At 39.8% G+C, this 13,758-nt stretch overlaps 2 protein-coding genes across 17 annotated transcripts in view; one reads left to right on the top strand and one right to left on the bottom strand.

The window, feature by feature from the left end:
* Window positions 1–7,749, bottom strand: part of tp53bp1 (tumor protein p53 binding protein, 1) — a 24,212-nt gene extending 16,463 nt beyond the window's left edge. For 3 of the 16 annotated variants that reach the window (XM_034899810.1, XM_034900297.1, XM_034900382.1), the window contains exons 1-8: window positions 7,524–7,749; window positions 3,743–3,959; window positions 1,884–1,971; window positions 1,708–1,792; window positions 1,551–1,618; window positions 1,316–1,447; window positions 432–486; window positions 175–335 (exon numbers count right to left, since the gene is read on the bottom strand). In XM_034899810.1, the coding sequence (XP_034755701.1) occupies window positions 175–335; window positions 432–486; window positions 1,316–1,447; window positions 1,551–1,618; window positions 1,708–1,792; window positions 1,884–1,971; window positions 3,743–3,922 (769 nt within the window). In that variant the 5' untranslated portion in view covers window positions 3,923–3,959; window positions 7,524–7,749. The other 13 variants (XM_034900130.1, XM_034899722.1, XM_034899555.1 and 10 more) reach the window with 11 other exon arrangements.
* Window positions 7,750–12,134: 4,385 nt separating this feature from the next.
* The window catches only part of map1aa (microtubule-associated protein 1Aa), a 39,015-nt gene continuing 37,391 nt past the window's right edge, over window positions 12,135–13,758 (top strand). The window contains exons 1-2 of the mRNA XM_034898267.1: window positions 12,135–12,388; window positions 13,393–13,494. Of these exons, the coding sequence (XP_034754158.1) occupies window positions 12,157–12,388; window positions 13,393–13,494 (334 nt within the window). The 5' untranslated portion in view covers window positions 12,135–12,156. The remainder of the gene's footprint in view (window positions 12,389–13,392; window positions 13,495–13,758) is intronic.

The raw sequence follows: 13,758 nt of genomic DNA, 5'->3' as shown, positions 1-13,758 counted from the left end.
ATATAAAAAAAACATGTGTCACAGAGAGAAAGACAACCGTCCAACTTTCAACTAATATAAACCACTTTCTGTTTGACTGACACAACTCATGAAGTAGAAAGAATTGTCAGCAACACTCTCCTATTACCTGCAACCTTGAAAAGACCATACAGGTTTGCATATGCATAAATGTACCTGTCTTGTCAGCGTCGAACATGTCCTCCTGCGAGGACAGGATCTCACAGTCCTGCTCGCCCTGCTCACCAGGGGCCTGAGAGTGCAGAAGAGCCTGGACGCTCAGCTGCCTCCCTGACGGACCCGGAGGCTCCAACGAGCTGCTGGAGCTCACCTCAGATCTGGAGGAAGAAGGAAAGGAAAAAAACTCTGCTCATCCCAAAGCAGTATTTGCACCGTTAATGAATGTAGGATTTAAACACCATACGGATCTGTACCTCACTGCTTTGTTGTCCTGACTCTCTGAAGTCCTGCAGCTGATGTTCTGCTCTGCTTGTGATGAAAGAAGGTGTAAGTTAGATTGACTCTTTAAACTATTTGAGGTCAGTATGAATGCTCCAATCAGATACTAAATAATGAACTGTTACACCCAGCCTTCATCCAGTGGGATTAGGAATTTATTTCTGCTCTAACCGGCACACACAGTGCGCATTTGATTATTTCACCAGCAGCCTCACAGTAAAAAGTAAACCATGAGTGGTTCCCCTGGAGCAAGCATAAATATATTGCCTCCAAAATGAACATTTCAACTCTCTGTATATGGAACCAAGATTCACCGGAGCAATGGATGAGTTACAAATGGCCGGAAATACAGGAATGTAGTGTCATGGTGAAGTGTTTCTACACCATGAGCCCTCCAGAACATCTTCAGTGCTCCTTTCTCCAAGTGTCTGAACTCTATTCGAGGAATGAATATTATTCTACTAGGACGTATTCTCTGATTTGGTGTTTTGATGATGGTGGGGGAGAGCATTGTCTTACATGTCACTCCAAAGTCTCTCATAGGTGTACGGTACGGTTGATATCTGGTCACATTGAAGGGATCATTAGAATACTAATCGAACCATTTATTGACCTGTGGGGTCCTGTATGGAAGCATCTGCAGTTGTTATTTCACTCCACTCATTTATTCAGGATTTGTACCCATCTTTAGATTGAAATTTTATTTCTTAAATCACCCAGGAACCAAGTTTGACTGCAGCCTTTTGAATATGTAAATCATTCAAGACGTGCAGGTTAATATTCTCTGGCTCAATTCAAAGGAGATTTTGGGACTACATGACAATGAAACATAGAAAGGCATCAAAAAACGTGTTAATACCTAATTTGGTGCGTGTTTCGCTGTCTGGCTGCAGTACGATGTCTTCTTCTTCTTCCTGCTGACTGTTGATCACTTCACCTCGCAGATCCTGACTCTGAGAAAGCTCGAGAAAACCAAACTGAGAGGTTCCCTCTGAAACACAGATGCCATCAAACGTAATAACACGTAATATAATATTAAATCTTATACTGGATATGGATGTTAATCTTCCTTAACATGTGAGAAGAGCTCCTACCCTCAGACTGAATGCAGTGTGTGGTAGAATCAGCTCCAGAATCCATATTAGGGTCCTCTGCTGCACACCTGCAATAATTAGGACCAGAGTGAAAACACTATATCATTGTCTTACCCTGAGTACCATCAATCAGTAAATATGTCTGGTCCCCACATACTTTCTCTTGTTGGCTGGAGGGCAAATGTTTAGAACTTGACTTTCCTCCTGGAATGCAGAACTGGAGTTATCCGCCAGGAGAATGCCTAAATTAAGAAAACAGTGTTGTTTTTGTTTTATACAGGATTAGTAACATAGGTATGAATGCCATATCCATGTTGTTCAAAGAGCACTGACCTGTTTCAGCTTGGTTGTTACTCTGGGAGCTCTCTGATAGGCTATCAGTCTGAGATAATCTGCTTCCTAACGGGGAAGATATCAGTTCCTGGACAAGAAAAAATCTTCACTAGTTGCACACAAAAAACACACTGTAAAATATAGGAAACCAATTCAAAATATGAAGGGGAATAGCAAATCTGCTGTCACGAGTCAGGTTCCCTTCAATGTATTGGATGGGTCAAAAGAGAAAAAAAGGTCAGATTTAGAGGTAGTGGTGAGAAAAAGGTATGCCTGTCTACTAAACAACCTTTTTAAAGCCATACAGCTTATAATACATGGCAGTGGGGGACATAGATTTGATGAGAAGTGCCTGGGTGCTTTACCGTAGTCACTACACGCCAATCTAATTTTCTCAAGTTGTCAACCAAACTACTATAAAACATGTTGTCATGCTGGAAGAAAATCTGATCATACTTAAACAAACCACATTCTGTTTGGACGAGATATATATTTAACCTCTCTCCTACCTCACTAGCAGGGGGAAGTGGTCTAAAGTCCAGTGAACTCAAGAGATTCAGATACGGCTGCAGGATCTGGGCCATGTGAGCGCTACCACTTTAGATCTCTTTGTATGTAATGTGCTCCCCCACTGTCCAAAGACATGTAGGTTATGTGAATTGGGATCTCTAAATTGCCCGTAGGCATGTTGTAGTTGTGAATAGATGTTTTTCCATATGTGTCAGCCTTGTAATAGACTTGCAACCTCTCAACTAGGGGTGTTAATCTTCCCTGGTCTCACAATTCGATTACGATTATCCTGTCAACGATTCAATCCAATCCGATATCCCAAGCTCCATCTCCTCAATATTATTTCTTGCTACACATGGTTTTCATCAACAAATACAAGTAGTCATATATATGAACTCCCTATATTAATGTATCTGCTCCTAAAAAAAATACATCTTGAATGTAGTGGAGTCTAAACACAGCAGACAAAAGACAAAGGCAACAACAAAAAACAGCAACCGGAAAACCAGTAGGCATTAATCGATTCAGAATCCTCCACGTCCAAATAGTGACACATCTATTCATTTCAACACCCATACTGTCAATCACAACAAAATATCATGAACATGTCTGGTAGCTTGTCCAGAGTGTACCCAGCCTCTCGGCCTCTCGTCCAGTCTCACCAAGTGACCCTGAATAGTGGATGGCTGGCTGGATGGATGGATGGATGGCTGGACTGATGTCTCCATCTGTGGACAGGTTGTGCGCAGTATGGGGTTAGAAAACCCAAATATATTTATGGGAAAGAGTCAACAAGCTGGCTGACCAGCAGTGGTGGAAAGCAACAAAGTACTTTTACTCAAGTACAATTCAGAGGTACATTTTTACAGAACTATTTACTCTACTATATTTATGTGACAGCTGTAGTTACTTCTTATTTTTTTAGTTTTGTTTATAACAAGTGGTTTATGTTATTAAATATAATGACTTAATGGGTAAGTAAATAAAAATGTATTTATAATTACTTCTATCTTAAAATGGAGTAAAATGCTGCTCATATAAAAATTCATGAGGATGAATAGAAATAACATAATAATAAAACACTAACAAGGGCTGTTTACTTTCTTTATTTTCACTTAAGTCAAATTTAGCAGCAGGATGTTTACTTGTATTGGTGTTTTCCCACACTTTGGCATCGATATTTGTACTAAAATTGAAAAAAGGGACTACTTCTGCCACCACTGCTGACCAGTAACGTTACAGTTGTTTGACTTGCCATGCGCTCTACAAACATCAGTCTCAACCGAGCTACAGAAGCTATAAGCTAGCCCTGGATGTTAGTTACTTGGTAAGATCAGTCGGCTGCTCACCAGAACCGGACTGCGGGAGGTGGGCTGCAGGCTGGACAGGCGCCGGGCCAGCAGAGCTCGGTAGCTGCTTTCGGGGTCGTCCTCCAGAGCAACACTGTCCGGCTGGGAGTCCTCCACGATCAGACACGGGTTCTCGGGCTGAGGCAGGCTGGAGTCCAGTTCACTTCCACCGGGATCCATGAGGTCAGGCCGTGGACCGAAGACGGGCTGTTGTTAGCTAGCCAAGCAGCAGTAACACAACGAAGACATGCATGTGAGTCTTACTACAAAGTCTACTATTGTTACCTGCAACTACCCGGTTTTAGCAAGCTAAAGCTAGCAGCTAACGTTAATGCTCCGGCCAACAACAAAGCGTGTGCTGCCCACTAAAGAGTCAGTGTTGTCCGCAGAAAACTTCGACACACGCCTGGAGCCGCGCAGGTTATTTGACTAATGCGTTAGTAAGTTGTCGTTGTTGCGAAGTATTCATTCATACCTTTACTTAACCAGCTAGCAGTTCTTTTCTCCAGAAAACACACACACCCACCCAACCACTGCAGCTCAGCTCCTCCTCGCGGCAAAACTTGCTAGAAGCGATTTCATTGGTCCGGTTGGAACGGTGACGTCACATTGAAATGCTCATGAGAGATTTTGTATTAGACATTTACTTTTGAGTCTCTTAATTAAATAACAAATAAAAAAGCTATATTTATTTCTGATTTATACTCAAAGATGTTTAATTAATACATTTTTTAAAGCTGTCACATTTTTATTTCTTGTTTTCTTTTTTATGATTACGTTTTCCAATGTATGCTCTTGTTCATTTTTTAATTGAGATGTCTGAATTTTTGTTATGTTATTTGTTTAATTAAAGTAATAAAAAAAGATAATTTGTATTAAAAAATTATAGAGATTGCATATTAAAAAGAATATTTTAAATTCCGATAAATGTATATTTTTTAAATGACTATAATATTACACTTAACATTAAAATAAAAAATTGTATCAGAATTAAAAAATAAATATTTGATCTTTTTTTCTTTGGTGCATGTTTTCTTTACTTTAAGTATTGCTAAATATTAATTCTGTAGTAAGTACTAGTCATTCATATATTTTATTTTATTTGGAATGGTAAATGCTCCTTCTGTCTAGCTGCTTCATGTTTATTGACACAAACTATTTCTTGTATTTTATATTTTTGCTTTTTGAATTAATTAAATATCAGTATTTTGTCATTTCATTAATGCATCCTGATACCTGCAACAATAACACTGTAATATGAAATATATGAAACAAACTGAATTTTAATTAATTTCCATCAATATGTGTAATTTTGCATGTACCATATTAATACCCTCTGTACTAGCCTACTGGCATTTTCTTTTCTTTTTATTATACCGTTCCTTAATAGTTTTACATGATGTATTATGTACTTTTGCAATATGTTATGATAAATCGTATGAACAAGAGAAATCTAGAACATTGCCTCCCATAGGGGGCTCTCAGGGACCTTCAGGGGTCCTTGAGGGGGCATTCAGGGACTCCAGCAAAATAAGATGTAGGTTAACTTTCACCATCATTTCCTCAGCTAAGACTCACTGAGTTGGATGAGTTTTTCCCACAGATTTATTTCTCCCTGCTGCTACAGACTTCCCTACTATCTGATTTCATATTTGAATCATTACTTAGGCACATCTGACAGAAGAATCTTTACGTAGTGAATCTGGAACACAGCCTGACGGCATGTGAGTTTAAGGTGTAATGAATTTGCATCATGGCATTCTTAAATAGGCTACTAGAAGGCAAACACTGACTACTTTTACAGCAGGTTTATCTCTTCTTCTCAGTTTGGGATAACTATGCAATATTCTCTTCTTCTTTTCTAGAAAGTGAGATATCTGGAGGGCCCTCCAGCTCACCCAGTAAGAGCGTGCACCCATAGGCTGAGGCCTCTGCAGCGGCCCGGGTTCGAAGCCGACCTGCGGCCCTTTTCTGCGTGTCATCCCCCATCTCTCTCCCCCCTTTCCTGCCTATCCTGTCTATCCTGTCACTCTGAACAAAGGGGAAAAAGCCCCCAAAAATAGTCCTAAAAAAGAAAGTGAGATATCTGTTTTGGAGGTCGTATCAGATATTAATCTCTATCGGTATACCTGTGAGTGAGATGGTGGATTTTAAGTGATTAGAAATGTCAAACAAGCACAGGTTGGATAAGATTGCATTTCATAAAGAGCTTTCACGGGTTTGACGCTCACAGTTTGGAAGATTAAAAGGAGGCCTTTCAAATAATAACATCACTTTGTCATCATCCTTTGACAACCTCAGTTTCCATGGATACACCACATTTCCTGTAAAACAGCAGGCGATGCAAATGCAGATCACAGAGGTATTGGCAGAGGAAGTATAAAGCAGTGAGTATTTGAGTCATTGGGGCTGCTGGGAAACTGAGTCGTAACACAGCAAGTCTGGTTTAAAAGAGTCCCACTGACCCTGACTGTCTCCTCAGCTCAGAACCATCTCCTTCAAGACTCCAGACCCTGATTCGGGTAATCCCAAACACAAAGGCTTTTACCCTAAATACCTACAACTAGCTATGAATACATTTAGAAGGGCACTTTATGTACCACATGCTTTCCTATGACAAATATCAGAACCACAGAAATGATGATAAACACCATGAAGAAGGATAAGGTCATTACAAATCGCAACAGACAGACCATAACTTCCTTAAGAAACATTGTTCTTCACAGGGATAGAGATTACATTTGCTAGTCTCAATATTATTCCAAAATGAATGAAACCTGGTCAAAGTCACGCTGACCCTTGGATTGCTCCTCACACCTCAGAACCATCTTCTTTAGGAGTCAAGACCCCGGAGTATAAGCGTCATCACAAGTAGGCCTACAAATGCCTTTTACTGAAAAAAACTACATAAATACATTTAGAAGGGCGCTTTATGTATCAAATGAAATCCTGTGAGAAATATCACAGCCACAGAAATGATATTAAACACCACGAAGAAGGTTAAGGTAAGTATAATTCACTTTAACGTCCTGAAGAAGCGTTCTAGGGATTCCTCCCAGGAATACATTGGCAAATTTCTGCAAAACATTTCTCCAAATTTGAATGATTTCAGCTATTCAAAGGCTCATCTTTCTGCTCTGATACAAGTCATCTGAAGGTGCAACATGCCAGACAGAAGCAGCGCGGGCCTGACCACAGCTCTGGTTTACTGGAAAGCCCTGGCAGGAATATCAGTGACCAGCATTTCACCATGAGACTGATGAGGCTGAGACATCCAGGCTGGCAACAATGCAATCAGGAACATGAATATACCTCTAGATGAGCTCATATCTATCTATCTATCTATCTATCTATCTATCTATCTATCTATCTATCTATCTATCTATCTATCTATCTATCTATCTATCTATCTATCTGTTCATCTAGCTATCCATCTAGATCTCCATCTATTTATGGCACAAACAAAAGATGAGGGAATCTAATTTCCAGCCCCGGTTGGATGCTGCTGTGCATCAGCCTCCTGCAGCCAACCTTACCGACTGGCACCGCAAAGTTCAGCGTAACGTCGTCATTTCTGCAGGTCGGGCTGCCACCCACATTAAGAAATGCGCAGCCACTACCCAAAAATGTCTAATCTCAGCCACCTCTGCCGCTGACAGACACCGGAACGCACACAGTGGAAGCATACGCTGCTCCGCGTCCTCATCACCATCCCCCGTTTACTACTGGTATGTCCACCCCTGCCCCGCAGTGCAAGAGAAAAAAGAAACAAAAGCTTTACCTTAGGAATCAATATGTCCGCTCTTGGGTTTTTCCAGTTTCTTTCACTGCCCCGTCGGATGCAATAACAACGCGTCCAACATCGCTCAGTCCTTCTGTGCCTCTGTTTTGTTGAGAGTCAGGGTGTGGAATACACACGCATGGCACGTAAAGATGCTAAGGCATTTTTTAATGTAGAAGCCATGCTCATTTCCTCTGGAGTCACACTCAGCTGCTTCACATGGACGATGAGCAGAAGCTTATTACAATTATTTAGAAACGCAAAAATGTAGTTTTATAAAGTAGCCTACCCCTGGTTTGTTTTGAAGTACTCCTGGTTTGAAAACACTGAACTACAAGATTAAGAATATCACCAAAAGTTTCTTTTAAATTCTGTTAAATGCCTATAATGATGTGAATTTGTCATGCACGGCTCAATGTGTTGTCAATATAATTCCAACTCACAACCTTTGTGTTACAGAATGAGCTCATTTGAATGTTTTTATTTTTTTATTACGGATATCAGAGTCTCTACAAAATCTAACTTATCAAATAAAGCCAATACAAGGGAATTGAATGTGCTTTAATGTTAAAATGAAATTGAGTACAAAAGACATGCATTTACATTGGTTACCTTTGTGTGGATCTGTCTGTGGATCTTTTTTTCCAGATGACAACATGTTATTTCTAATGTGAAATTCCATCTAAATTGAATGAAGATTGCAGATGCAGTATTCATAAAAATGCATAGATGCAAGTTTAGGAGGCGAAGAGGTTAATCCAGACGGACAGAGCTGTACAATGCATCAGCCTAGGCTTTTGTCTATAATATTTTCACTTTTCCCTATCATTTTCTTCCTTCATATACTTTTACAACTACATTTATACAGGAAAATTCTATTATCTTTAATCTACAACAACATTTCTCAAGAAAGCTGATTTCTCTGTTTGGAATTATGTTTGTGTAATTTGGTTCTCCTCTTGCATTTATTAGGAATAAAAAGAAATCGGCTCTTGAAGCTTCCTTTGTTCCCAGTAGGGGCCGGTAGACACTCTGGAGTGTCTGGGACTGGAGTGCTGACTCACTCCTGGTAAAAACACACCTTCCTGAGGAGACATTTACACACACACACACACACACACACACACACACAGAAGTCCAAATGTAACCCCAATTGATGATCAGTCTCCACTGCAGGAGGTGTCACACAGCTCGAGCCACAGCAGCAGCACCACAGCCTCTGATCTGTAACATGGAGAGAGAAATCGTACAATGTTGCCAGTTTATTAGGTACACCAAGCTAAAAAACGAATGCAGTCTATAAACAACAGTCCTGCAACAAATCCTCCCACATTAATCAATCAATCAGACTTTATTTACGTGGCACTTTTTATACACTATCACACACACACACAAACACACACACAAACATACTCTCCCTCCCTCCCTCCCCGATCCCCATTTACCCACCCACCACCAGCCCCAAATCGACAAAAATGATTTAATTAAAAACAGTAACTGAGCTGAGGAAACACCAGAGGCAAGACACTTCAAGCCAAAAGATACTTAAATTTATGAAGAAACACATCAAATACATTAAAGTTTTAAACAGTGGCTAATAAGTATGAACTGTAGACTGTTCGAAACAACATACAACATACAGATGCATAACTAAATAATAATAAATAAAAACAACTAAATAAATACTTGTTGTAACGTTCAGTTCCTTCAGTTTTTATATTCATTCATTTAAGTTATCGCTAAAGTTCAAGGAATAGTATTTTTCAGTTATTTTCTAATCTAATTAATCTAAAACTTTACAAATGCACATGTCACATATCTTTCTACTACATTTCTTGTGTTGTTTCTTCACATAACATCAGACTATAAAGTAGATGGCGCTCTCTGTTCAACAAAAGGTTGAGAATACACTGAATTGCAACACCTGAGGTCTTTCTCTTAAAAGCAAAAGCGCCATCTAGTGGGCTCAGAAAAAAAAAGACACTGGTTCACAAAGCTTCATTTGGCCATCACTAGTATGTGCTTCATTGTCTGAAAAAAGATTGAGAAAGTTTTTGTTGTACCGTGGATTGAAGGGTAGGAGTTGTCCAAGTGCCACACCCCCTGCACTATAATCCCATCAGGACCAAGAGAACACAGAAACATTACAGAAATCAAAGTACTGCATCCATGAAATGTAATAAATCAGAGGAAACAACACATTCTGAATGGTTGTTAGCTAAAGTCCTGCTCAACCAATTACCCAATGAGAGTTGTACACCTGATCAATGTGTTGGCCTTCTGTCTTCGTCCACTTTGACTCCGATGAAGACAGGTTGATACACTAGTCTGGTTAAAGTTTCCTCTGCACATAGGAGAACTTTTGCACATCTTGTGACATTTTTGCACATCCTGCACTGAACCATGCAGCCTCTTTTTATGTTAAACAGTGATATTGCAAATCTTTGTTTCTGTATTCATTGTTTTTTTTCATATTGTGTTTATGTACGCATCAACCACCGAGGCAAATACCTAGGTGTTACTCACTTGGCAATAAATCCTTTTGCTGTATTCTGATTCAGTTTGCTGGAGTAAAGTTTGCGATGCTCCGATCCCTTGTTTTCCTTCGGGAGTTTGCAGTCCTCGAGCTAAGAGGCACCTGATTCAGCAGCATGCTGGAAGATACAGAGAAGAGAACACTGTTTCGATAGATTAATGTAATAATGACAATTATAATAACAATATCTTCTGGGGGGTGGGCTTTTTATCAGATATCAGCATAGAAAATCTGCTCAGAACTATAGGAAATGTTGGATGGGATCAAACAACACAATGCAATTCTGCTGAATAAAACATCACATTCATCATTCATGTCACATGTTTTTCATTTAAAATAACTTGTATATCTGAATACAATGCACGTTTTCTATATGATAAGTCTGCCTATGCTGGTTCCATGGTTTCAGATTTAGATTATTATTATTATTATTCAGATTATTATGGAATATCATAAAGCCATGTGCAACATGATGCAGGAAAGTCACACATCGTTGCATATATAAATTCAACAGAAGACTGGAAATTAAATGTTTGACGTTTTTCTGGAGGAGGCCCCCCGTCCAATTATAATGTGTTGCTCTCCCTGAAGTTTCAACAAAACATACGCCCCTAAATTATATGTATAATGCTTATAATGCTATGAAGCTTTTTTAACCTTTGTGTTGCAGAAGGAGCTCATTTCATAAATGTCTTATGACGCCTAAAATGTTTTTTTCCCTACGCTGACCGCGAGCCTTTGTTGTCAGTGCCACTCTCTGCACAGTTGAAGCTTGTTTTGCTCACGATGGGAACAAAGAGGTGTCAGTTTTGTAAAAGCACAAAGCACATTGCCTGGTACTTGTGGTGACACTGATATAAATAGAATCTTTTGTATGCCACAAAAGAGAAGGGATACTGTAAATGGCATTGATTACACTCAACAACCCCAGATGATTAGGTTTTAAGAACATTATCTGCTTTTAGCGCTCGCTATAGTTTTACGATTGTTTTCACACATTTGAAGCTTTAGTGAGTAACTTTTTGACATCAATTAACTTGCGTCACATTCAAGCCGTTAACAAATAAGTTGATACAAAGCTAATTAGGACCATCAGCTCCACACAACTATGTTCAGAAGATTGTGTCGTCCGGTATTCACGCTCAGAAACTCAAGAGAAGAAAATCATCTCTTCTGAAGAGTCCATCATGTTTTTCAAACCTGCGTGTCCTCCTTGGCTACTAGCAACTGTGTGAAGGGGATGTGGGGTGGTGTACGGTCACGGTGCCAACATTTTGTTGGTGTTACTTAGAATTCCTCATGGGGGAGACAAAAACAACGCTCTACAGCTTTGAGGCCGTGTTTAATGGTGATTTTACACTTCAAATAAAGATAACACAAATAACACACAGCAATAAATCAATTGAGCAGCAGTAAAACAGGTATAATAAAACAAAGTCGGTGTTTTTCCTATGTTTGTAGAAGACATATGTGCACATATTTTAGGGGTTTAGGGGTCTTTGCTGAAAACAATGTGCTGTTTTTCAATAAAACATGCAATGGACCATTGTTTCCATATCTGTGTCTACAAAGTTGGAAAAGCTAGAACAGATTATAGATAAATAACACTCAAAAAACTTAAAGACTTAAAGTCCAACCACAATCATTGGATCGGAGATAAAAGTCAGTTTTTCGCTGTTTTGGGTGCATTTTTGACACAGTTCACATTCATTTAGCTTAAGTGCTGCACATAAGATGTATAATGTAAAACCAGCAACATAAAACCATAAGTTAAAAGGTTTAGTTTGTGAAGGATGCAGAAAGGAAGGTGCCCCATGGTTGGCTTCAGAGTAGAGGTAGGTTTTCAATCTAGATGATAAGGTCATCTTCTCTGTCTTCCTTGTCTTCAGCTGCAACAACAGTGTCATGTAAGAAATATGATCAACATAAATTCTCATGTCTCTGTTTTCCTCCTCATGTCCAATGATATGCTGTGACGTCAAATAGCCACATAACCTGCCATCCAATCACATGTTCACCGTCCAAAGAGCCCCACCCACCAACAATCCTCCCAGCTCATACTGCACTGTCATGGTGCTTGCTCCGGATGCAGTTGTCATGGAGATGGAAAAGGGCTTAGCGTCCACGAGTGGCACTGTTACCATGGAAATCCCCATCGCAGCAGCTGCCTCACCGGAGCGAGCAGAATCCGAGAAGGGTTTTCAGCATCATGGACAGCAGCGCCGTGCCGGAGCTGCGTTCCACCACAGAAACTATCGCATGCTGATTGTAATCGGAGAGATTTCCTCCAGCCATCACCTTGACGCCGCCAGGGAACAGATCATACAAGGTGAGCCAGCAGAACAGAGGAGTGGTCAGCAGACTGCATGGTGCTGCAGGGATAACACTCACTGCAGCTGGCCCCATCGGGTGTTCTGTTAAACCTGTTCTTAAAGTCAAGTGCTAGCAGATGTGTTTCAAACAAATGTCATGGTAACTGAGTTTATGTTCTTTAGTGTACTTTGTGTAAGTGTTGACTTATTGTATTTAAAAAGGGTCCATCTAGGGAGGTGCATTGCAAATCAGCTTAGGCTACAGAAACTGTGGTGTGTGGCATTTAGGTCTGTGCTACATAAATAAATAAAAAATAAATAAGACTTGTGTGTGTGTAACTGTCTGCAGTTTCTTATTAGCTGTCCAGAAGCTGAAGTATTCTTATCCTTTATTTCAGTAAAAGTACAAATATAACAGACGCTGAAAAAAAGTGAAATCATCATTTCTATCAAAAGATGATATTCTATCGAATGCTACTTGCTTTAACTATCGAAATGAAAGAAATTGTCAAAAAGTGTATTTGGATTTTTTAAGGACGACTGGCTTTGGAGAATGAATGCACTGTAGATATCTGTACATTTTGGTGCAAACAAACCAGCAACCATTCAGTAAAGTACATCCACAAAGGACTTCCATTTATTATCAACTATAAAGTAGTTGAAGTGTTCTCATCGTTTACTTTAAGTTAAGCTTGTAACTGATTCCTTTAAAACCAAGAGCTATTGTTGTAAGGAAATGTACAAGTGTACTCGTGCAGCTGGTATGTTCGGACATTAGACCGCAGTGTCTTTATATATGCCCTTATTTCATGCATGTAATGTAGTATTAAAGCTAGATTTTCAACAAGGCAACAAAAAAAAAAACTATGCACATTTAGAATAAGAAATGCTTTATTTCACATGAAGAGAAAGGTGCTGTTGAAGAATCTGTGTCAGACACTTGAGTTAAAATGTTATGCATATTGTGCAGCATCTTCCTCTATTGATGAACGTAATTCATGCTGCTCTGTTTTTGAAACAGGCTTGCGTTCCTGGAACGTTGATCTGACTGTCTGTGATCTGAACAAGGAGCTGCAGCTGTTTGAGACCAGGCACACCGCTCAGTTCTCTTCCCAGGTCAAAGGTCAGCCTGAGTTCTTTACTGTACAAAAACATGTCTTGTCTGCAGCATTAACTCTATTTGGCAGCATGTAGAAGATGTTTTTGGTGGCACGTATCCCTGAGCGTTTATCTCTTTTTGTTGCTTGGTGACAATTCCTGCCAGCTCTGAGTGGTGATGGTATCAGAGTCTAGCTGGGGGTAGTTAATGTGTTGCTGTCATCTTATCGGCCATGTCTGTGACTGACTGTAGAGAGACCGCGTACTGGTATCTCTTTCTGTTCCTGAT

The sequence above is a fragment of the Etheostoma cragini genome, chromosome 1 (assembly GCF_013103735.1).
Source record: "Etheostoma cragini isolate CJK2018 chromosome 1, CSU_Ecrag_1.0, whole genome shotgun sequence".
NCBI classification, from domain to species: domain Eukaryota; kingdom Metazoa; phylum Chordata; class Actinopteri; order Perciformes; family Percidae; genus Etheostoma; species Etheostoma cragini.
The sequence above is the reverse complement of the archived record's forward strand: the minus strand, read 5'-3'. Positions and strand labels throughout refer to the sequence as shown.